Genomic DNA, 22302 nt, shown 5'->3' on the forward strand with positions numbered 1-22302 from the left:
CAGCAAGTCTGGCACGGGTCACAGCAAGGCTTCTGGCATGGGTCACAGCAAGTCTGGCACGGGTCACAGCATGGCTTCTGGCATGGGTCACAGCAGACAGACTGCTGGCACGGGTCACAGCAGGGCTTCTGACATGGGTCACAGCAAGTCTGGCATGGGTCACAGCAAGTCTGGCATGGGTCACAGCATGGCTTCTGACATGGGTCACAGCAGACAGTCTTCTCACAGCAGACAGTCTTCTGGCACGGGTCACAGCAGACAGTCTTCTCGCAGCAGACTGTCTTCTGGCAGGGATCACAGCAGACTGTCTTCTGGCAGGGGCTGCAGCACACTGTTTTGCTCTTCACAACAGAGCAGCATCCGCTAGAGCAACACACGTTGTGGCACATGGTGTTTGTTGGTCGTGTAGTCCAAGCTGGAGGGAGCGAGGATCTGAAACACAATGCACATTAAAATACAATCTATCTTTTTGAATTCAGAGATGTGTTTTATTTTGGTGCACTGATGCTGCTGTCCAGCCCCACGGGTGACAGCCGTATCATGCATTACATCCCATTTATTTGTATTGAATCGAGCAAAACTGAGCCTTGGAGACACTGAGCCACCTGGCGCTACCCCACCGATATTGCTGCATCTTTTGAGCTATCCTGGGAGCTACCTGCCCTGTACTGACTGATGAACATCACTTGCTGAATTCCCATTCCCAAAAGCTTCTTTTCCACTCCCAAGGCCTCAGCTCTCCACACCAGCAAGCAAGCGATAAACCAACAGGATGGGAAAGTCAGTGTTGCAGAGTTGTAGATCAAAGAACATTTCCATTCATTGCTTGACCAAAGCCAAATGAGAACCGTTGGTAGCAGACAACCCTAGGTAACACTTACCTTGCTAACTGAGGGGTTCAGTTGAGTGAGGAGCAAAGGGACAGGGTGACCTTTTATTTAGCTCAAAGTGGCCCTGACGGAAATGAGGTACCCCACAGCAATTTGTGATTTACCCACTAAGCCTGTACTTATTTGTTGAATGTGCCCGCATCTGTTTAGTCTTTGCCTCATTATTTTTGACCAACCCCTCAATTTTGTATCATTATCAATTTATTCTGTGAATTTTTTACAATTTTTTAATGTCGAGTTAATGTGTGGTGCTCGTGAACTACTTTGCAAGTACGTTTCTGCTCATTTTGCATCTGGTAATGCTATGGCACTGAGATGCTGCATGGCTTGTTCAGAGCTAGTGAGTGTTGAATTAACATACAAATCATAATTCAGATTGAGGAGCATTGGATTCCAGAGATATGCTGGGGCCTTTTGGGTGTCAGTCACCCCTTCATATGATTTTTTTTTGACATGGAGTACTACCAAATGTAGTTCCACAGCCCCGTGTTTTGTTAATGAATGCAGATGATAGCTTTCTTTGGGGCCTCTGGTAATCAAAAGAGCAAATATGGAGCAGAAAGCTCTTGATATCTCATCCCCCAATTAAGATATGGGAGAATGCATGCCCCCGGTGCCGCCAATACCAAAATTTAAGATGAAAGAACCATGCAAATTCATCATGGGAATTTGGAATGGAGTTTGGGTCAAACCGGAGTCCATATTTTTCCAGTTTCTTTTTGACATCTTTGCATGAAAACAAGACACAAAAGTTTTCTGGAAATCTTACATGCTTAGCATATGCTTAACATGACTTGATCTGCGAAATTCCTATTCAGTATTTAAGTTCCCATATGCCCTCGAGTAATGGAAGATCCACCTACGGCAGGTATTTTTAGAGCAGCTCTACGCTCAGTTCTCCGTCACCCACTGGCAGTCGTAAGTGCAGATGTTAATGATCATATTGCAATTATTCATTAATGATGCTAATATTTATTTTGCACGATGGCCCGAAGGCCTCGCATAATGCACGGAGCATCTTCACGATTCCGAACCGACGTCTGCCTAACAAATTGTCTCCGGTCAGGGGGAAGGCATGGGACCAGGACCGTGACTGGAGTGTTAAATGTTTTATGTATGAGGTCACCCCAGGACAAACTCTGCTCCGGCCATGAGGGTCCATGTGCCTGGGAGCATCTGAGGACCCTGGGCCACCTTCTCCTGCATCTTCACTGGAGAGGTGAGGTAAAGGTGAGAAGAACCAGGCCTTCTGTGCTCCTAAGCTTCCCGTGACACAGTGAAACCCAGAATCACAGATGCTGACGTCAGAAGAAGTCATTACTGACATTCAGTTTGACTTCTGATGGCATCGAGCATGCATTCCCACTCCATTTCTGTTGGGGAGCCACTGGAGGGCTCGGCTTGCACCCTACCATCATAAAAGGGACCACCAAGTCCCCTTTCTCCAGGCAACCTCCTCCCAACCTCAGCTTCCCACCTGCTAAAACACGAGCCTCACCTCCCATGGAGTTTGTTTAGCTTCATGCTAACGACCCAGCTGCACCAGGTCACTGCCACTCATTAGAGCCCAATTAGTGATACAGATGGGCGCCAGCTGATACCTGCATGCTGCTAACAAGAAAGTGGGCATGTGAAAACCCAGGGAATGGCCAGGAGGGGACTGGTGAGCTGCAGGGAAGCTGGAGGGTGCCCTGATCTCACAAACAGGGAGACCCTGAGCAGTGTGATAGGAGAGATGTTGGTGAAAGAGGCAGGTTTTGTATGGCTCTGGTGCTCTGCTTCACCTGCTGTGCTGGTAGGCTGGAAAAGCAGCACTGCTGTTGGAGCTGGCTGAGCTCAGCAGCGATATCTGAAGCTGTGAGAAATTGTCAGAGAGGCTGAGGACTGGAAACCGATTCCCAAAAGGAGCTCTACGAATGGAAGGATTAAATGAAAGGAATCCCAATTTCCCTTCAGGCTTAGTGAACAAACACAGAGACCTACAGAAGATGCTCAGAGTAAGGCAGTGTTGTTTATTTTGTTTGCTAATTATGAATGCGGTGAAACAATCGTTGCCATGTAACAACTAATGCAAATTCTCCCTCATTAAACCTTTAGGGATTTGCTAATAGTTCATCCTCGTTGTGGAAATCTGCTATTACGCTGCCTGATGCAGTGGAGCAGAAATGCTCCTCTAAGCTATCTAAAGCATTAGGTGTGAAGAACTTCTTCCCTTTGCAAGTTTTTATGGTCTCTGATTTTTTTCTTTTTAAAAGTATAACATGTGCCCAATGTTTGATCTTTGCTGTTGCAGGTGATGAAGCTGACAAAACCTTTGCTCTTGTTTCCCTGTTATATCTGCAACTTCTCATCCTGAAGTTAACAGAACTTCAGGCTTAAGCATAGAGGAATGCATAACCTGGTCAGAGCTGCATGTCCTTTGTGGGACTAAAGAAGGAAGAAGCAGAAAGTGAGGTGATTAATCACGGAGTAGTAAGTTCCAAGCCCGGGGCATGAAAGGAAAGTGAACGCATGTACTTGAAGACAAAACTACTTGTGAGCAATAAAAGCCAACACCCAATTGGGGCCAGCCCAATTATTGACCCAGCACCCAATTGGGGCCAGCCCAATTATTGACCCAGTACCCAACTGGAGAGAAGTGAAGGATGAAGAAGGGAAGGAGTTGTTAATGTAGTTCCCACCAGTTGCCTAAAAATGAGCCATCTCTTAGTAATGGCAACAAGGTGAAATTCAGCTCTGTAATTAATTGCCCTGTCTCCAATTGGCAACTGTTCCTCTTTAATAGGCTGTTCCTCCATAATGACAAATTTCTCTAACTTATAAAGAACTATTTCCAATTACTTCTGTACCAACAGGTTATTTACTGGGGACTTCCAGTGCGCAGCTCACCCAGCCTATTTCCCACGCCTGCCCCAGGATGGATGAATCATGCTTGGGAAACCCTTGGTCATTTTACACTGTAGAAAACGTTTAATTGAGGGTGTTCCAAGGCACAGTGAATGTCCCTGTAGGATTTGCTTTGTTTGGTTTCCAAATATAGCAGCAGCTTTTAAAGATCCCTTGTGGAGTGCAAACGTGACTGTGCAGGGAAAGCCCCTGGCCATAGCTCTTACACCCTCACTGCATCTGCTCAGTGCAAACACTCTTTTTTTTCACCCAAAATTAACCCAGCGTTGTTCTTACAGACCCTCTGTGCGGTGCTGTGGGCATTTCCCAACTTTCACCCCTCCTTGGTGTTCCTTGTGCTTTGGTGAGTTCACCAGTGATTAAAACACAGCTCAAAACCCACAAATGAAATAGCACAGAGTAGCAACTAAACGCCTCCAGAATGGTTGAAATGCAGCTTTTATTCTGGCTGAAAATGGAAGCAGCAAAGCAAGAAGGAGACTACTGGCAGCGATCACCGTGCGTTGCACCAGCGGAAAGAACTCAAACAGCATAGTGAGAATGAAACAGAGGCAGTGCACCCCGACGTTGCATGGTCCTCTGATTGCTTTGAAAGCGTTTGCTCAGGAGAATCAGCGTGGCTGGTAAAGCGATGAACCCCGAGGATGAGCTCAGTGCCTCAAGCAGGGAGGTGTCCAGGGGTTGCAAAGCCGGGTGCATGGCTGGATCCTGCTGCTAGAACTTGGGGCACGGTGGTGGCAGCTTGCAGATGTTCTTGGTGTACTGGGGGCAGTAGGGGGCAGGTGGGCAGTAGCGCTGCACCGGCGGGCAGTAACGCTGCACTGGGGGGCAGTAGGTCTGCACCGGGGGGCAGCACGGCGTCACGCAGGAGTACTTGGGAACAGGGACCCTCTGGATGGTGTAATGGCAGGAGGGCTCCGAGTCGTGGCAGGAGGAGCGGGAGCTGTGGCAGGAGGTCTCGTGGCTGTGGCAGGACCCACGGGAGCACATCTTTCTGGAGTGCTGGCAAAGCTGCTGGGAGCAAGAGATCGTGGTGATGAGAAGAGACCCAGGTATGCTTCTCACCCATTGTCACCCACTCCTTTCTTTTTAAAATTATTCTTGATCTCCCCATGGAGCTCCTTATTTCTGTTTCTTCCCACTCTACCCCACGTGCCCCCTTGGCTCTACCTCTCCCTCTCCATTTGCTTTGTCCATTCCTGCACAAAGCCTGGACCTCCCGCACACAGGGAGTCACACCAGCCTCTCTCCAAGCCTGTTTCCTACCCCGGGGCCTTCGTACAGCAACATGGAGCTGCTGATGCCAGAATGAAGAGGAGAAGTGTCCTTACCTCTGCAGCGACAGGAAGAATGGTCAGGAAGGGATGGTAAGTGGGAAGGATCGGGCTGAGCTGCCTTTTATGCAGCTCCGAAAGGTGTTCTCAGGCATGAGGCACTGCTGTGCAATGGCAATAGGATTATTCACGCGCTCGATATGGCACGTGTTGGTGATGCCCTAGTCTTAGCCCTTCCTCTTTGACGCGTGATATTCTCTCCCATATTTCCTTCCTAAGGACTTCCCCACGAGGGTTTGGGAAGTCGTATTTTTTCCTGTTTCCTGAAGACTGACAGTAATCTGATAGATGTTAATTAGCGTGCCATTGGGCACCTGGGATTGCATCAGGGGCAGAAATGTCATTATGGCTCAGAAATGCTGACTCCTGTAACAGGCAAACTGTTGTGTTCAAGTGACAGCTCAGGATTTAATTTACCTGTTGTTTAATGTCAAGAGGAAATGACATTATCAAATGCAAATCATGGAATTATGGAATCATTTAGGCTGGAAAAGACCTCCAGGACCTGCAGCGTCAGCCACCAACCTGACCTAGAGATTCTGTCACTGAACAAAACAGAGCCTGCATCTGCCCAGGTGATGAAATTGGTGCTTTTCCACAGTTTGCACCCATCCTGCTCTGATGCTTCTTCTTGCTGTCCTCCTGCAGCATCATATCGACATCCCCTGAACTCTTTCCGCCTCCTCCACAAATTTCCCAGTGGGGCATCTTCAGGTTACACTGCTCACAAATGTTTCTGAATCTTTTGTATTCGGGGCCTGCTATTGAAAATAGGACTCTGAAGAGTTAACATCCATTGCGTGCTGCTGTTCCAGAGGCGTACACCAGGAAAGCCCAGCCTAGAGTGAGGAAATGCCGATTTTTGAGTGATGTGGGTGTTGATACATGCCTGGTGACATTCAGCAGGATTTGGTTGATGATTTCTCAATAGGAGGGTATTGTGATGCTGTGATTGGTGCTACGCTAATGTACCTGAATCTTACACAAAATTGACCTTCTTGGGGCTTGGCCATTTCTCCATTCCAAAGGATAAGTCAGCAACAAGCAGTGCTGGCATGGGGAGGAGAAGTGCATGACTTCTGTTTTCTCAGCTGTACAGAGATACTGAGATATTCGGAAACACTGATATGTTCAAGTTGAACAGCTGAGCTTGGAGTACATTATTTGCATGTATTGACTAAGAAGACTGGCAACTGTGAATTACTTATTACCCTTTCATGGAATGAGCTCTGCTTGTCCCCAGAAGCTACCATTCAATTTGCAGTCAATGGTCTTTTTTTGTTTCCAAGACAGTGGGATAAAGAACGTCTGCAGAAAGCTGGTGGGCTGGTGGCAAGAGGGGAAGCTTTGTGGTGCTCAGTCCTTGAGATCCACCTGGAGCTTCAGTAGCTGAGGACTTATTTTCTCTACTAAAGTGTCTTTTTTCTCCCCAAATGAACCCAGGAATTGTTGTTGGACACCAACAATGGCGGTGCTTGTAGAATGGGAGGACTTTGAAGGGGGGAATCCAAGTACCTGAAAAGTGAATAAGGAAATGAAAGGAGAATACAAGTCTCATTAATTGTAAGCTTTATTGTTTCCCACAGCCACATGAGTCTGAAACAGAAGCACAAGGCATGAAAAGATTCCCAGTGGTAATTAAGCACTAAATACATGGAGAGAACATTTCCCAAGTCACTGGAAAGAGCAAATCCTTGACAGATGACTGGGGGAGCATGTCAAGCACAGCAGTGGTGAGGCGCAGGGCAGAGACCCCAGGATATCCACGGTGTTGCGTTGATCTACGGCCATGGTGTCCAAGGAGGAGGCAGCCAGTGCTGTCGGAGCGTGGCTTGATCCCACAGCTAGTATTTGGGGCACGGTGGTGGCAGCTTGCAGATATTCTTGGTGTACTGGGGGCAGTAGGGGGCAGGTGGGCAGTAGGTCTGCACCGGGGGACAACAGGGCTGCACTGGAGGGCAATAGCGCTGCACTGGGGGACAGAAGGTCTGCACCGGGGGGCAGCACGGCGTCACGCAGGAGTACTTGGGAACAGGGACCCTCTGGATGGTGTAATGGCAGGAGGGCTCCGAGTCGTGGCAGGAGGAGCGGGAGCTGTGGCAGGAGGTCTCGTGGCTGTGGCAGGACCCACGTGAGCACATCTTTCCGGAGTGCTGGCAAAGCTGTGGGAAGAGAGAGAGGTCATGATGGTACAGCAGACCCCTCTAATTTACTGCATCCTTCCTTGTGGTTTTTCTGGGTTATTCTAGGGAAGTTTATTCTCCTCTACTTTGTAACGTGTGGGAGATCCTAACTCCAAAATGGATAATGCCATGTCCTGTGGAGGATACTCTACAGTGGTCCCACACTGCTGGAAATCTCCCTAGCAAGATATTGCTGACGGCATTTGAAGATTGAAGTTTACAAGTGATACTCAGCACTGATTTAGTGGATATATCTCTCCCTCCATTTCCACAGAGTTTAGGTATTAATTCCATGCTAGACCCCCAAGGCACCCAGTCACAAACTAAAAACAAGAAAGGCAAGTTCTGTTCACAGAACCAGCCAGCCAAAATCCAGTGCAATTTCTGATGCCAAGTATTAAATAATTCAATATAATCCAACTTACCCTTTGCAGGACCAGGTAAGAGCACTGAGAAGTGAAGCTGAATGAAGGAGTTGCAGGGGATGTGAACTTTTATACGCTCCCGATGGGCTTGTCCAAGAGATTATGCATCCTTTGGCAATGCAGACAATTAACCAAGTTCATATTTATCTTCTGTGTCTGTTTTTTTTAGCATTTCCGATTTAACACAGTTGGGAAAACCAATTATTATTTTTCCCTTAACAAGTTAATAGGCAATGGATTTCCTAATCTGCTTTACAAGAGGATTTTGTAGGTAGTTACATATTTATATACTATGGACGAACCTAACCCTGGAGTTAGGGTGATTTGTCATTGGGCAACCAGCATTGCATCAACGAGCAATTCAGAGCGTTGACTCCTACCCTGCCTGCTGCCCCTTGGTCTGTGTGGAAGACTCACATTTTTGCTGATACATCTATCGTGGCACAAGGGACAGTAATTAACAGCCACAACTCACATGGACCATCCTTAGAGGGAAATCCTGTTGACTGGCTCAAGCGCACCTAATGCCTAAACACCGGAGATGACGTTAGAAGGATGTTTCCAATTCCAGTCTTTTAATTCCACTTGTGAGTTCACCGAAGCTTTGCTGTTTTTCCCTTGTGCTATCATATTGTGCTGTTTACATCCCTCCTAGAAGATGAGGATATCAAATCCTATCCACTACGTTCTCACCAACTTGCATCCTGCTTTCAGATCCAACATTGGGCTCCTGATTTACTTAAGCAGTTCTGTAATTTTTACTCATTGCAGTATTTCATCTTTTCTCTTACAGTGCCCTGTGACTTGACTTTAAGACAATAAAACAAGTATTCATCCCTTTCTTGGGATTTTTATCCAGGTGGGAGCTGTAGGACCCTCAAGGAGCAACCCATGGATCGGTGCTCCTGCAGCTGGAACGGGGGGGTCTGAAAAGTTGCTAATTGAATTCATGAGGCAGCAGTTATCCTGATAGAGATATTGTTTGGAGTTTGCTTTCATGATAAATAATTAAAAAAAAAAATGCTGGGAGAATAGCTATCTTTTGTGAGATGCTATACCATGCTGAACCTGAAAACTCACCCCAGGGCAGTATGCCTTCATGTTTTGGTTAGATTTATTTCACTTCTTGTATTCTCAAGGTCATCATTCAGCAAAAAATAAGCTAGCCTCAGATAAGGAGAAGCTCACCTGCAGCCCTCTGAACAGCCCAGGAGTTATAAGCAATATGGAAATGGTTCAAGAAGGTTGATGGAGAGGTATTTTTTGGGAGGACCCTGATGTCAGCCTTCTGTCCTGTTGGGTGCTGTCATTTCACCCCAGCACAGCTACCAGAAGTTAGCTGCATAAGCAGAAATTAATTGTCAAGCTCTTTGTGAAACTGATGCAGAGGAACCAGCAGAAGGAAGTGAGCGATCCTGTTCTGGAACAGACATCTCAGCTTGATGGGCTGGCGGCTGGGAGATAAGGATTAACTTAGGTTGTAAAAGCAGAGAGAGGTTTCGTATTTAATTTTATGTGCAGCATTTGCTGGAAATAGTAATTTGAAGTCCAGCGAAAGAAGGAGGGTTAGGGAAGTCCTCTAGGTGCCTATTTGCATTTATTAGACACCTCAAACCCTTCGTAATTCTGAGTCAGATTAAGAAATGAAGCATGCTGAATTAGGGAACAGGGACTGGCAGTGCCAGGCTAACTGGGTGCAGGCGAGCTCTCTGTATGCTGTATGTAAAGGCATCCACCCGCTGCAGGAACGTGGCTGGGATGACTGGCTCTCACTCACTTTGAAACTTCGGCATGTGGGCATTTGGTGATGTGTGCGCAGAAAAGTGCAAGAAACCGCGCCGACGTCGTCAGAGGTAAAGATAATTTTTAAGTAAAGATGGTCAAGGAGTCAACAAATCAAACTTTTTCTGTTTTTGGCAATGAAATTTTATTGGCTTATCTACATGGCTGGAGGATGACGCATCGTAAGTAAGGTGCTACCAGGAGGAGCCATTTCCAGCCTCCAGGAGAAAACCAAAGACTGGATGCTGCTTGCTAAATACATCGAAACAGATCAAATTTACATTTTGAAGAAAATTCTAATTGCAGAAGAAGTATTCAAGGATTCACCCCACATGGGAATAGAGATCTGGCGGTTCAAGCGTTGGGCGTCGTGAGCAGGAGGCAGCCGGTGCAGCTAGTATTTGGGGCACGGTGGTGGCAGCTTGCAGATGTTCTTGGTGTACTGGGGGCAGTAGGGGGCAGGTGGGCAGTAGCGCTGCACCGGCGGGCAGTAACGCTGCACTGGGGGGCAGTAGGTCTGCACCGGGGGGCAGCACGGCGTCACGCAGGAGTACTTGGGAACAGGGACCCTCTGGATGGTGTAATGGCAGGAGGGCTCCGAGTCGTGGCAGGAGGAGCGGGAGCTGTGGCAGGAGGTCTCGTGGCTGTGGCAGGACCCACGGGAGCACATCTTTCTGGAGTGCTGGCAAAGCTGTGGGAAGAGAGGGAGAGAGGTCATGCTGGTACCGCGGCCCCTGCTTTCCCTACTTTGCTCTAGAATTCCCAGTTTTCTTAACTTCTAGTTCTTCACGAATAAGAAAATGATTTTAATACTGCTTAGATATTGGGAGATGATTTTCATCCCTTCTGCGTTACTTACAAGACATTTTAGCAAATATTAGTGAAATAATTACTCCAGATGTCTATAGCCTACAGGCAGCTCTGGACCCTCCAGTGCTTTCTCTTCAAAAACTTCGTAAGTATTTTTTCCATAAAGTTCTCTGTCTGTCCTTCTCTGTCTGTCCTTCTCTCTCCGTAGTTTCCAATCTTTCTGTTCTTTTGTTTTGTGCCTGTACCTGCAACTCTATATCCCCCTTGTCATTTGCGTTAATAAAACAGCTTATGTAGCTCACAAGAACTTGGTGTCTGCCGTGACCAAGGTCCAGAGTGAAGGAGTTGGCATTGTGCTCCAACTCTACCAAAGCTTGTATGAAAGCAGATGGTTTCATAGAGAAACTGAGGAGAAACAGGAAAAGTAGACTCACCCCTTCAGCAACAGGAATGGAGACGTGTGGGAGCAGAGAAGTGAATGAGGGAAACCAAGACAAGAGAGCTTTTATACTCTTTTATAGGGTTATCTGGGACATGAGACATCTCTTGGCAAGTGCAGTGTAATTACATATCCCAGCCCATTTCTATCCGCTGTATTCAGCTTCCGACATTTTCCCTTTGATGCACTGTGCTTTTAGCGTTTTAATTGTCCCATGGGTTATTAATAGTGCTTTAATTCCTTCACCTCCCTATGAAAGAGATTGGAAGGTATTTCGTGCAGAGTGACGCCAGTGCTGAAGATCCTAATAGATCAGGTCATGGGCAGTGAGCATCAAGCAGAAGCGACTTTTTGTAATGCAGAAGCACCCATTCTTCAAGCTGTGCTGGGATGTCACATGGGCCAAGAGCCAAACGTGAGTGTATGTCCATGTGAGAGAAAACTGATTACGAATGGCAGCTCATGGGGATTATGCTTAGGGCAGGAATATTCTCACCGAATTGCTCAACGGAACCGGAAACTTTAATGAGAGATTCGCTATTAGCCCTAAGAAGTTTCTTGTTACTAATTTCAACCTGTCTATAAGGAATGTCCTATCAGTGATTTTTTTTTTTTCTTCTCTTGCTAATGATGTTGCCTTTGTGTAAATCTGCAGTGCTGTGCCAATGGCCGTGATACCAAACCCTGGAGTGCAATGGTTTGAGGTGCACCCATCAGTCTTAGGTCCTGCTCATCTTCCCATAGGTGCAATTGCTTCCCACTCCAGTTTCTCTTTGTCCTTCTTTAATTTATCCCTATTTTCTCCGATTGCATTACATGGAACGCCTTTAGTTTAATTTTGGGAAACGTTCACCAGTTGAGGTGGTAAAAAGGTGGGTCGTGCGCCTACCTCCATAGCAAGGCTGAAGATCTTAAACTTCATGATATTGAAGGTGACACATGAACTTTGAGCGGGGACAGAGCCCTCCTGGTGTTGCTGTCCCACTTCCAGCACTCAGCCACAACATTTCCGCAGCTCTGGTGGAAATACGCAGGGACGGGACTGTAGCTTAAGAAAAACCACACAATCCATCCTGCTGTGCTGGAAGTACATTCTTCCCAGTGGATTTTCCCCTGAATCACGGGTGAACCCCAGGGTTCCTTCCCACGTCTTCGTACAGGTCATGCCCATGTAACCCGGCAATTACAATTTCTTGTCACATAAGAGGCAAGAGTGTGTCAGCACCAGGATGGCATTGCGGGATTAAACGTCAGGTTCTACTGATTCTGGGTGATGCTCTGCTGACTCACCGCCATCCCTCGGATGCCCTATTTGTGTCTGTGCTTCGGTATCACAACGTACACCACGAATCTATAAATACTTCTCTCCCAAGTTTTATTTACCTTTCAGCTGCCGGATGCCTTTGGAAATAAGCGGTCATGTGCAGGAGTAAATCTGTTGTCATATTAAGGAGAGGTAAAAATAAAGCAGGTGAGTCAGATGTCGGGAAGCAAAGGCAGCAGACAAAGGGCTGTGGGCAGGGGATGGCAAAGCCCCCATTCTCCAGCAGTGCCTCACACTGAGGCCTCTATAAAGTCTCTTCTCCCAGCCCATTCCGTGCAGTTTGACCCCACTTCTCCCCCCATACCTGTGGTGTTGGCGAAGGTATGTGATTAGATTGATCTGGATCGTTTATGATAACTTATTTATAGACTCTGTTTACTCCCTCCGTGCAGGCCTGGCTCTGCCTAAATCCAAACACCTTGTTTACTGTAAATAGTGCAGGAGGGAGAGACCTTCTATGGAATACTCCTTGTTTTCTCCCTGATAAATCGCACCTAATAGTGTCATTCAGAAGGTGCTATCACACGGACAAGGACAAAGCAGGAAACAAAAGAAGCCCCAGTTTACTGTAGGAAGGGTCTCTGTACGGGTTACACCTGCTCATCTCTAAGGGTAGCAGAGGACAAAGGGTCAGAAGGAGAAGTGCTCTGGGGGCACTCCTTGCCTCTCCCATTTCTGGTGGTTCCTTTGGGTTCATTGCGATTTTCGTGGCCCGTTTCTTGTTCCCTCCTCTGCTGCTGACTGGGCTGAGCCATCCCCAGGGAATGCCCCTGCAGAGGTTGCTCTTGGCACTGGTGTTGTGATGGCAGGAGGAAAGTGAGGGTGGTTGGTTGCTGGATTGGCGCAATCCACTTTCCAGCCTCCCTCCTGCAGCGCTCCAGCATAGGCAGGCATGTACGTGAGAACTTGGACTACTTTAAAAGCATGAAGATAGGAGATTTTATCTCCCCTTCCCTCAAATGCTTTCAGTTGGGCTCAGGCCCAGCCCAGAGCCTCTGTCTGCTTTGGTTTCATCCTCCCAGGGTGGGTTATGCCCCCGGGTGGCTGGGGGACAGGCACAGACATTGGCACCATGCAACGTCCCCCAGTTCCGTGCTGCATGTCTCTGACTCTGACCTTCACCACCCACCCCCCTGCACCTGCACTCCTCAGTGGAAACGATGTGCCTCATCAGTTTAATTAACAGTAATAATAAAACAAGTGCTAATAATAAGTTTCTTGTTTCTTTCAAAGGCTCAGTGCTAAGCCTTTGTTAATTAAATATCTAGCGCATTACACAGCGCACTGCTGTCAGCCCACGGAGGCATGAATTCTGGCACCTGGCTGCTTTTGCACTGGTGGATGCTGGAGAAGAACCTGGGGATGAGCATGGTGCAACGGGAAATACAGCTCACCATCTGATATTCCTGCTTTTCTACCCCTTCTAGGAAAGCTCAGCACTCTTCTGGATTCTGCTGAGAAAATTCAGTTATTTTTTTTCCTTTTTTGTCCCCTCAGCTCTATGTGATGCTCAGTCACGAGTCTACAGTTCACAATGGGAGTCAACAGTGAGTGCATGGCCTGGCTTAAACCCAAGGGTTTTTTTGCTACAGCTGATATTTCACCTAGGCAACACGAGCCCTTGCTGGCATTTTCAAAGGTAGAGTGAGCTCATAGAAAGTATCTATCTAACCCCATATTGTCAATCTAGAATACATCAGAAGGGAGATCAAGTGTAACGTGGTCCTTCCTCCGCTTATGCCCTCTTGTTTATGCTCACCAGTGAGTTCCAAGCTTCCTAGACGGAGCCATGTAAGGAGAGCTCCGTACTGCAAATCCAAGGCTTTGCTTTTAGCTCTTTCAAAGCGTACCAGGACTCTGAGCCCCAGGGCCAGGCATTTCACAGAGTGGCTTTAACCTTCAACCCAGACAGTTTTGCCCAACCTGGCATCTGGATTTGTCTGGCAGGTGCACAAGGGTGGGGACGGAAGCCTTGACGCATCGCTGCAATGGGAAGGGGGAAGCAGTCTGCAATGTGGAAGGCAGCTCCCAGTTGCAAAGCTGGGCTTGGAGGTGATGCTAAAGGCGATAACGGTGGAAACACGAGGACACCAGCACGTTTTGTCAGCTTTACATTTTAATATTATGTCTTTGCTACTGGATGCAGAAGCAGGAAAATAACGGATACAAACACTCGTGCGCAAGAGGGCAAATCACGTTTCTGATGTGCCAATGCCACGTCACAGCGTCAGGAGAGGCAATATGTGCTGGAGGGAAGGGGCAGGAGCTGCCCCTGCTCAGGGCTGCGCCCTGCAGAGGTGATGGACAAGCATGGCCCCTTCACTTCTGCTGCTGCGTGGGCCACTGCACCGGCTGCTTGATCTGCTGCTGCTGCTGCTGGCAGGGGACAGGAGCCACTGGGCCCTGAGCGGGCACGGTGACCACGGGGCCCTGTGGCTGCAGGACCACCACCGGCGTCACGTCCTGCACAGCGCTCACTTCGTGGCAGGTGACCTCCTCGGAGCCGTGGCAGGAGGAGCCCCCGCTGTGGCAAGAGGAGCTCTCGGAGCTGTGGCAGCCTCTATCAGCACGGGAGCACATCTTTGGTCAGAGCAGGAGCCCTAGGAGGGAGGAGAGCCTTCTGTTGAGATGCATACATCTTTCCACGCTCTGCTTTGCATTCAGATTTCCTCTGTGTGTTTACAAGCCCAACGGGATCTGCCCCTCTACCCATCCCACTTCCCCGCTTTGGGGATTTGCTCCCACATCACCAGCACCAGCTCAATGCCCCCGCTCTCTCCCTGGCCTCCATGCCACCTGGGCTCCACATTCCTGCCTCCCTTAGTGCATCTCACAAGCACTTGAGCAGGATGTGCTGTGATAATCCGTGCCATGGAGGAGCGGATGCGCTGCCTGCTGTCAATTTATGTTGCAGCAGCACTGGGACAAAAGGGTCTCAAAAATCAGTTTCCCTGGCACAGGTGGTAAATTTACAGCCAGGACTGGTGGTATTGGAGCCACTGCAAAATACATTTCCAAAGCCAGGTGATCAGAATGAAGGAACTCCTGAGCCTTCTTCCCTCCTTGTGCCCTCTTCACTCCCTCTGTGCCCTACAGACCCTCAGCTGCCTGATGCACCAGGGCATGAGGAGCATCCTGTGTGCACATCTGACCCCCTGAGGGGAGGCAAACCCCTGGGGCTGAGGTTCCAAGGAGGCAGGAGGCATCCAGGCTGTGCTCATGAAGCTGGAGGCTCTCCGGGCTGCTCCTGCCTCTCTGAGATTAGATCTGCCTTCTCCGTTGTTTCCTAGACTTCTTCAGGGGGAGCTTAATACAACCCACAAACATTTACATTTTCTAAAGCAGCTTAGTGAAGGAGCCAGGCTCATTAGTGCAATTAAAGTCCCATCTCTCATTCATTCCCACATCCCCTCCTTTACTCCTACTTCCAGCTCATCCTTCAATAACTAGAAACCTGAAGCAACTATATCCTGGTAAGAACAACAAATTCTTCCTAGCTAGAGAGTTGTGATAGAGCTGAATTGCTCCTGCCCATGAAGCAAAATCTCCATAATCTCAGTGTCCACAGAAGGAGCCATCCCTGTAAGAGCACAGCACAGCTCCGTTCTGCACATTTCCCTGGGAATGCAATGTTAGCCAGCAGCAAACACTCACCTTGTCTGGAAAGGTTGTGCAGAGGGAACGGAGCCGAATGAATGAGCTCCTCTCCCATTTGGGAACTTTTATACGGTTCCTCGCTCTCTTCCTGAAAACCCCTGGGGAAAATGACCAACGTATTTACAAAACAGCCCCACCTTAATTACCCACACCTTCAAAAGCTTATTCAACCTGGTTCCTTTGATTGACTTGTCGTATGGTAGATTGCCTTCCTTGTGTTACACAGCTTTAATTGCCACCCTGCCCCACGCGGGTTGTAATGCACGAAGAGTGAAAACCGTGTGGGTGGCTTGGCTGTCTCACTGTCATGCCAGGATGAGTTTTCTATTGCAAAACGGATGGCAAAGGTGGCAGATTTTGGGTTTCTGCCCCGCTGAAACCTCTCACCCAAAGCCTGGGGAGGAGGAGAGGTGACGGCACAGGGCAGGGGTCTTGCTCAAATGCCAGAAATGAAGGCACACTGTTAGAAAGCCCTCACCACACATTCTCCATGAGCATCCTTCAGGTGCTCTCATCCATCAGACATCCAGAGGTGCCAGGCAGCGGTGTGGCTCTGCGGTGCAACTCTTGTCCCCCTCTCTCTGCCTGCGTCATTTCCTACAGCAATCAAAGGAGGATAACGAAGTGGGGGGCACAGGGGAGGGTACTGAGAGCTGCAGAATGCCCTGGCAAAGCCGGGGAGGAGTGTTGGCCATTTCAGGAATCCTTGGCTATGAACTCCACCAGCATGCAGCATGGTTTCTCTACTCATCTTCCTCTCATTTGTGTCTGACTTTTGCAGCCATTCACTGGTATTGATGAAGTTACCACTAATACTTGTTGCCGATGTTTTTCCTGGACAACACTGACAAGCACTGAACAGAACTGCTCTTTTAAAATATCTGGTTTTATACTACTTAATTTTTTTTTTCCCGACACCTCTACCTGCAATGGCCATTTTCCGTGATGGGAAACGCGCACCGACAGCTGCTGATTGAGCAAACCCCAGGTGTGAGCAAGCTGTGAGCAAGGCGCTGAGGTCAGGGCCTGCCACCCGGCTCACCCCACTCTTCCCCAGTGCACTGGGTGCAAAGCAGTGGCTGTTGCAACCCTGGCTGCTCACCGGGCCCTGCAATCCCCTGTGCAACCACAGCTTTGCATTTCACCACCACTTACTCAGCTCCTGGCCCAGGGCTGAGCTGCAGAGCCCCAGTCTCTCCTTTTCCTGACTGTGCTATTCCAGCAGTGTTCAGTGCTTTTACTTGTTTTGCATCTCACCTCCCTCTGCAAATGTGGGAATTGTGATGTTTTGGTGGGCTGAGGTCGATGGAACTTCAGAAGCAGAGGATTAGCTCCCACTCGCTATCTCCAAAGCGATTCCTTTAGTTTCTATCCAGAGGCATTGGGTGGGACTTTCATCCAGCAGCCAGACTCCTGTTGATGGTTCGATTTGTCTGTTTTCAAACAGAAGTGGAGTGGCTACGGCTTTTGCAAGCACAAACACGAGCGGGGATGCTATCGCAGAGCTGCAGCCATGAGAAGTGAATGATTCCTCCCTGGATGGACAGCGAGCAGGAGGAAACGTGCGGGCACAGACGTGAGAGCGTGCACTGGCTGCACAACTCCACAACCCTCCAGCTCCATGCCAGAGGGAGAAGCCCCATTTGTTAAAATATAAGGAACAGCAGAGGGACACAGCCCAGTCCTGGCAGCACGGATGTGGACTTTTCAAATATTTTTTCCATTTTTTTTTGAGATATGTGTGATTTTGGAGTGGCTTTAGGCCAGTTTGTTGAACAACCAGGATGTTTGTGGATGCTGCTGGTTTTATAAGGTTTTGGAAGTTGTTGGAGTTTTCTGAGTCCTTCGCTCCCTCTGATCCTAGCAGGTGAAGCAGGGAGAACGATAGGAACCAAAAATGAAGTCGTGGATTTGAGAAATATGAGCAGATGCCAATAAATGATAACGGTGCCTAATTTTAGAATGGAAGTTGTTATGGCGGGTGACAAAATCTTGTGTAACGCTCCCGGCACCACAGCTCTCCATCTTACAACACCTGGCGGCGTACAGGCGCCCATTGTGGCTCTGAGCACAGGGCTGGGAGCTGCGGTGTCAAAGAAAGATCAGGGTAAGTGTTGTGGGTGTTTGTGGGGCTGAAAGAGCCGGAATCCTCCCAAGCTGGGTGAAAACAGAAATGGTAAGAAATATTTTACAATGGAGTTGTGTGCCGTTTTCTCTCCCGTTAAGCGGGCGCAGATCTACGGGTGCTTTTTGCTGCCTTACCAATATTTGGAGGAATTCCAAAGCCCAGAGAGCAATCCTGGAGCTCTAAATATTTGACCAACACCAACACCAGGCGCTCGATCCGCCCCCGCTCTGCCCCATCAGCGCAGCACGGAGGAACCATCCTCTCCCTCCTCCTAAATTAGGGCCTGATCCTATCACACAATGCCACGAAGCAGATTGCTGTGAGCGACGGAACCAGCTCGCTGGAGTTGCCTCATGCTGCTGGTGCAAGTACACGTCTACGTGCTTGGCTTACGCCATCTCCTGCAATCTGCTGGAAGGGGGCCGGCCGTGAAATTGCTCCCAGTAAACAGTGCTGCATTCTCAAGGTCACGTAGTAAATAATAATCATGAGGAAATCACCTGGGCGTTCTGCATCTCTGCTTGCAGGGGCCAGGCTGCATGCAATGCTGAGGGGCCCCATGGGGAACATGGGAGCAGCACGAGGGCTCTGACGTCTGTCAGAGCCAAAGGAAGTGGCTTTTCCTGTTGTTGTTAACTGTATTTTAATTGTGTTAAAAGCAACATTACACTTAATTAATTTAGTTGTAAGGTACATATTGTATCGATAGGAAACTCAATCTTTTGTAGCCCATTTTGAAGTGACCTCTTTGGGTGCCTCGAATGAAAGAGGGAAGAATGAAGAAAATGATCCTGAAGCTGATGTTCCTGTAGAGTATGAGGTTTGATTTCCCAGCCCATGAGAGAAAGGAGAAGAAGGAAGGAATCTTTTCCCAACCCATGAGAAAAAGAAGAGGGAGGAAGGGATTTTTTCCCATCACTGAAGGACAGATCCCTGTCCTGATTCTGGAAGCACAGCCTGATGGGAGGAATGCAGAGCTCCTGGTCCATAGCAAAAGCTGCAGTGTGGCACATCTGCAGCGCAGAGATCTGTGGGGTCCTTCACTTCTTCTGGCTGGGGAGCCACTGGCAGCTCTGCTTGATCTGTTGGGGCTCGATGTCAGGGACAACCACAGGGCACTTCTGCTGCGTGATCTGTGCGGTCCCAGCACCTCCAGAGCTGAGTTCTCCACTGGTGCCATAGCCTGATGCTCCGCCATACAGCCCCTGTCCAGCACTTGTGGTCACAGCCTTTTGTCTCTGCGATGCATCGTACCCATAGCTGGAGCCTCTCCCAGTACCGACACCCAATCTCCCGCTGTAGCATCCAGCTCCTCCACCACCCCCTGAACCACCAGCCATGCTCCATCCCGTGTCCTCGGTGCCATACCCCGCTGCCCCCCGGGGCCTGTAGGTTGGAACTGTCCCCCCTGTTGTACTCCAGCCTGATGCCCCCTCACTATCACCCCCAGGTACTACAACAACCCCATCGCTGCCGGGCATGCTCTCCCCTGTGGTGCTATAGGGGGAGGATGTGGGCACAGCTCCCCGGCTATAGATGATGGAGCCTTCTCCACTGCAGAAGAAGGAGCCACGTCCCTGCAGGCTCGGTGTGCCTCCGTAGTGCGAGGAGATGCCATTGCTGTAGCCCCTGTTCTGGCGGGAGCATCTCCCTCGGAGAAATTGGAAAATCTGAAAGAGGAAAAATAAAACACCCTTTTTTTGCTTCATTTTTACACCATGGCAATGTCCCAGGACAACACTCTGCTCTTCTTCAATTACAAGAGCATTTTGGCTTTTACTGGGACAGCTTTTCTGTTTCCTATCTCTAGGCTGCATTTCTGGAGAATCAAAAGCTGAAGTATTTTAACACCTCAGAACTGCTGCAGTTTCCCCCAACTCAGTCCTCAAGCTGAGGACTGATTCTGTTTTTGAAGTGTTGCAAGAGCGGTGTATCAAGATTTCCAAGCAAGGCGACGTTTCCGGCTGCGCTGTTGCACCCATTGCATTCCCAATGGGCTTTAGATAAGCAACACAGCCATGAGAAGTACATAACCACCATGAAGGACAACACAGTCTTGTCATTAAATCATATAAAAGAGACCTCCCGTGCCTTACAAACACATTGGAAGCTGTGAAGGCTCTGCTGGGCCCCATGTACTGAGCCCACCACTGACTTAGTTGGGTGTTCAGTCCCCTTGGGGCTCCCAGTGGCCTGAATTCACCTCACTGCCCAGCAGCAAAGTGAGAGTGCAATAATGGCTGCACCATAGCTAGAATCCATCCAGATCCTGAGAATGGTGCTAAGGTTGCTCAGGCAGCAGGATACTGCTGCATGCACACCCTGAAATCCCAAATGAAGCCATCCATCTCCCATGAATATGCCATCATGAAGCTGCAGAAAAAAAGCAGACTTACCCTCCTCAGCCATTGGAAACACATTTAGAAGGTTAAAGTAGACTGAATGAAGAGCTTTAACACACGGGAACTTTTATATGGCATTTAGCATAGATGGGAAGTGAGACACACAAAGGAATGGCAAGGATTTATTTACCAATCAAACACTGATCTCAGTGTTTGCTTTGACTCATGACAACTGATCAATATCTCCTTCACGCTGCTGGTTGTCCTGCATGCAGCAGTAATTGCTACTTCTGCTTAATAACCCAATTTTTCTGCTTAATGACTCTATTCCTGTGCTCCTACCCCGAACAAGGACCGCTGCGAGGCAGATCTGCTGGGGGAGGTGAGTGGGAGTGTGGGTGTAGGAGATGCTGAGCATGAGGATTAGTGCATGCAGGACAGAGGGTGGCAGTGAGCGGGGAAGGGGCAGGGAAACTGTAATTCAGCAACATGGCAACATTTGCAGCACAGGCACCGTTGCAAGGACAGATGGGGTCAGCAGGTACCCAGGGGTGGAGGGGAAGGAAAGCACCCATGGCTTCACACAGCACCTGATCCCTCCATCCTCTCACTGGTGGTTCCATAGAGACATTTTCTAAGGAGGGTATTCACCTTTGAATCAAAGTAAAGCAGCCAGCTTGGGTGTTTTGTGAGGGTGCTACAGGGAAAGGTTAGGGACCCTGGAGATAATTGCAGAGGTGTAAATGTCCAAACACCTAAACCCACTGTGGCATATTATTCCTGGCATGAAGGAGTCACCCACCAGCTGCCTTCCTTCTGCATCTACCCACACTGTGCCCTTGGGAAGACCACGGATCATCAGGGACTGATGGGATGTGCTGGGGACCTGCAGTGGCTGTGCTGGTCCCACTACCTGGCACAGTGTCCTCACACAGCCTTGGTGCTCAGCTCAGCTTGTGGTGCTGGACCAGATCTGTTCAGCTCTGAGAAGTTTCCCCAGGGGAGCAGCGAGTCCCAGCTTTGGCAAAAGGCCACATTGACTGGGCAGTGAGCAGAGCAAAGTGGTGGTGCTGCTGTCCTCGGCATTTCAGTCCAAAGCAGGTTTCCAAACTTGGACAAGGAGGAATTCAGGCCTGGAGGCGTAATGTGGTGTGCTTTCACAGCCTAAGGGCTGTGCTTCTGGCTTTATTTCCTTCTGCTGGCCTGGGACTCATTCAGCCAACCCAGTGTGGGAGGCTTTCCTCCAGGCAGAGCTGCTCTGAGATTTGCAAAGCTGGGAGGGAAGGAGTATAGCAAGGACATGGACATTAGCACGGCTTTGGGCCATTCTGGGCAGCAATAACTGCTCATGTGGGCTGTCCCCACTCCAGCTCAGCAGGTTGAAACACAACAGCCTCAGCTGCACCATCCAGCAGCTCTGTGTTTCTCCATGGGCATCGTCATTGTGTGCTGCTACCACAGAGGAATCAAATCCGTGAGCTGGGGTGGTAGTGAAAGGGAAGCATCAATGCAGAACTCAAAGGGACATTGGGAGCTGTGGGTTTTGGATGCTTTAGGATGTGGTGTTGCTCCACTTTGGAACCCAGAGCAAAAGAAAGGTGCAACACCCTCCTGGGCTCCATGATCCGCATTGGTTTTAGAGCTGTGACAATGCACTGTTGAACTTCTCAACACAAGAGTCAATTATCTTATCAGAAATATTTCTGGCTTCCAAGACAATGAGATGCTGAGTGAGAAAGCAAGAAAAAAGCCCACAAAAATAAGTCTAAGTTGTGATGTCATTATATTTATTAGGTACTACAAGTGCTCATCGGAGAAGGAGCAGAATTAGATCAAAGAAGATGCAACACCAGAACAGGGCAAAAGACTGTTAACCTTGGAGTTCATGACATAGTGATGAAGCATTAAGGGTTGAGAACAGGACACATGGGGAGGAAACAGGCAAACTGGGGAAACAGAAACAGGGCTGTTCCTGCTGAGTGCTGGGCTTCTGGCAGCGGTCACTTCTGCTGGCCGGGGAAGTAGCAGGGCTGCTTGGTCTGGTGGCTCTCAACGTGAGGAATGACAATGGGGCATTTCTG

At 48.9% G+C, this 22302-nt stretch overlaps 7 protein-coding genes across 7 annotated transcripts in view; 1 reads left to right on the top strand and 6 right to left on the bottom strand.

Annotated features, from left to right (window-relative positions):
* The window catches only part of LOC110387829 (keratin-associated protein 4-12-like), a 1549-nt gene extending 1132 nt beyond the window's left edge, over window positions 1–417 (bottom strand). The window contains exon 1 of the mRNA XM_021376442.1: window positions 6–417. Coding sequence (XP_021232117.1) covers window positions 6–389 — 384 coding nt within the window. The 5' untranslated portion in view covers window positions 390–417. The remainder of the gene's footprint in view (window positions 1–5) is intronic.
* Window positions 1–22302, top strand: part of LOC110388003 (feather keratin 2-like) — a 906242-nt gene that overhangs the window by 795575 nt on the left and 88365 nt on the right. The gene's annotated exons all lie outside the window — the stretch shown is intronic.
* Window positions 3189–4843, bottom strand: LOC110388016 (sperm mitochondrial-associated cysteine-rich protein-like). The gene has a single exon (XM_021376807.1). The coding sequence runs from the start codon at window positions 4785–4787 to the stop codon at window positions 4512–4514; it is 276 nt and encodes a 91-aa protein (XP_021232482.1). The 5' UTR covers window positions 4788–4843; the 3' UTR covers window positions 3189–4511.
* On the bottom strand, window positions 6723–7287 carry LOC110388015 (sperm mitochondrial-associated cysteine-rich protein-like). Its single transcript, XM_021376806.1, has one exon. It carries the CDS (start codon window positions 7270–7272, stop codon window positions 6976–6978), a length of 297 nt encoding a protein of 98 aa, XP_021232481.1. The 5' UTR covers window positions 7273–7287; the 3' UTR covers window positions 6723–6975.
* On the bottom strand, window positions 9820–10280 carry LOC110388007 (late cornified envelope-like proline-rich protein 1). Its single transcript, XM_021376796.1, has one exon. The coding sequence runs from the start codon at window positions 10237–10239 to the stop codon at window positions 9916–9918; it is 324 nt and encodes a 107-aa protein (XP_021232471.1). The 5' UTR covers window positions 10240–10280; the 3' UTR covers window positions 9820–9915.
* On the bottom strand, window positions 18920–19588 carry LOC110387830 (keratin, type I cytoskeletal 9-like). Its single transcript, XM_021376443.1, has one exon. It carries the CDS (start codon window positions 19586–19588, stop codon window positions 18920–18922), a length of 669 nt encoding a protein of 222 aa, XP_021232118.1.
* LOC110387932 (loricrin-like) overlaps window positions 22222–22302 on the bottom strand; it is a 1975-nt gene continuing 1894 nt past the window's right edge. The window contains exon 3 of the mRNA XM_021376662.1: window positions 22222–22302. This exon is cut by the window's right edge and continues 31 nt beyond it. Within this exon, the coding sequence (XP_021232337.1) occupies window positions 22222–22302 (81 nt within the window).

This window comes from Numida meleagris, chromosome 24 (assembly GCF_002078875.1).
Source record: "Numida meleagris isolate 19003 breed g44 Domestic line chromosome 24, NumMel1.0, whole genome shotgun sequence".
NCBI classification, from domain to species: domain Eukaryota; kingdom Metazoa; phylum Chordata; class Aves; order Galliformes; family Numididae; genus Numida; species Numida meleagris.

What these genes read in the sequence shown, in the direction of transcription:
- LOC110388015 (XM_021376806.1), bottom strand. Translation starts at nt 7,272, where the DNA reads ATGTGCTCACGTGGGTCCTGCCACAGCCACGAGACCTCCTGCCACAGC.
- LOC110388007 (XM_021376796.1), bottom strand. Translation starts at nt 10,239, where the DNA reads ATGACCTCTCTCCCTCTCTTCCCACAGCTTTGCCAGCACTCCAGAAAG.
- LOC110387830 (XM_021376443.1), bottom strand. Translation starts at nt 19,588, where the DNA reads ATGAAGCAAAAAAAGGGTGTTTTATTTTTCCTCTTTCAGATTTTCCAA.
- LOC110388016 (XM_021376807.1), bottom strand. Translation starts at nt 4,787, where the DNA reads ATGTGCTCCCGTGGGTCCTGCCACAGCCACGAGACCTCCTGCCACAGC.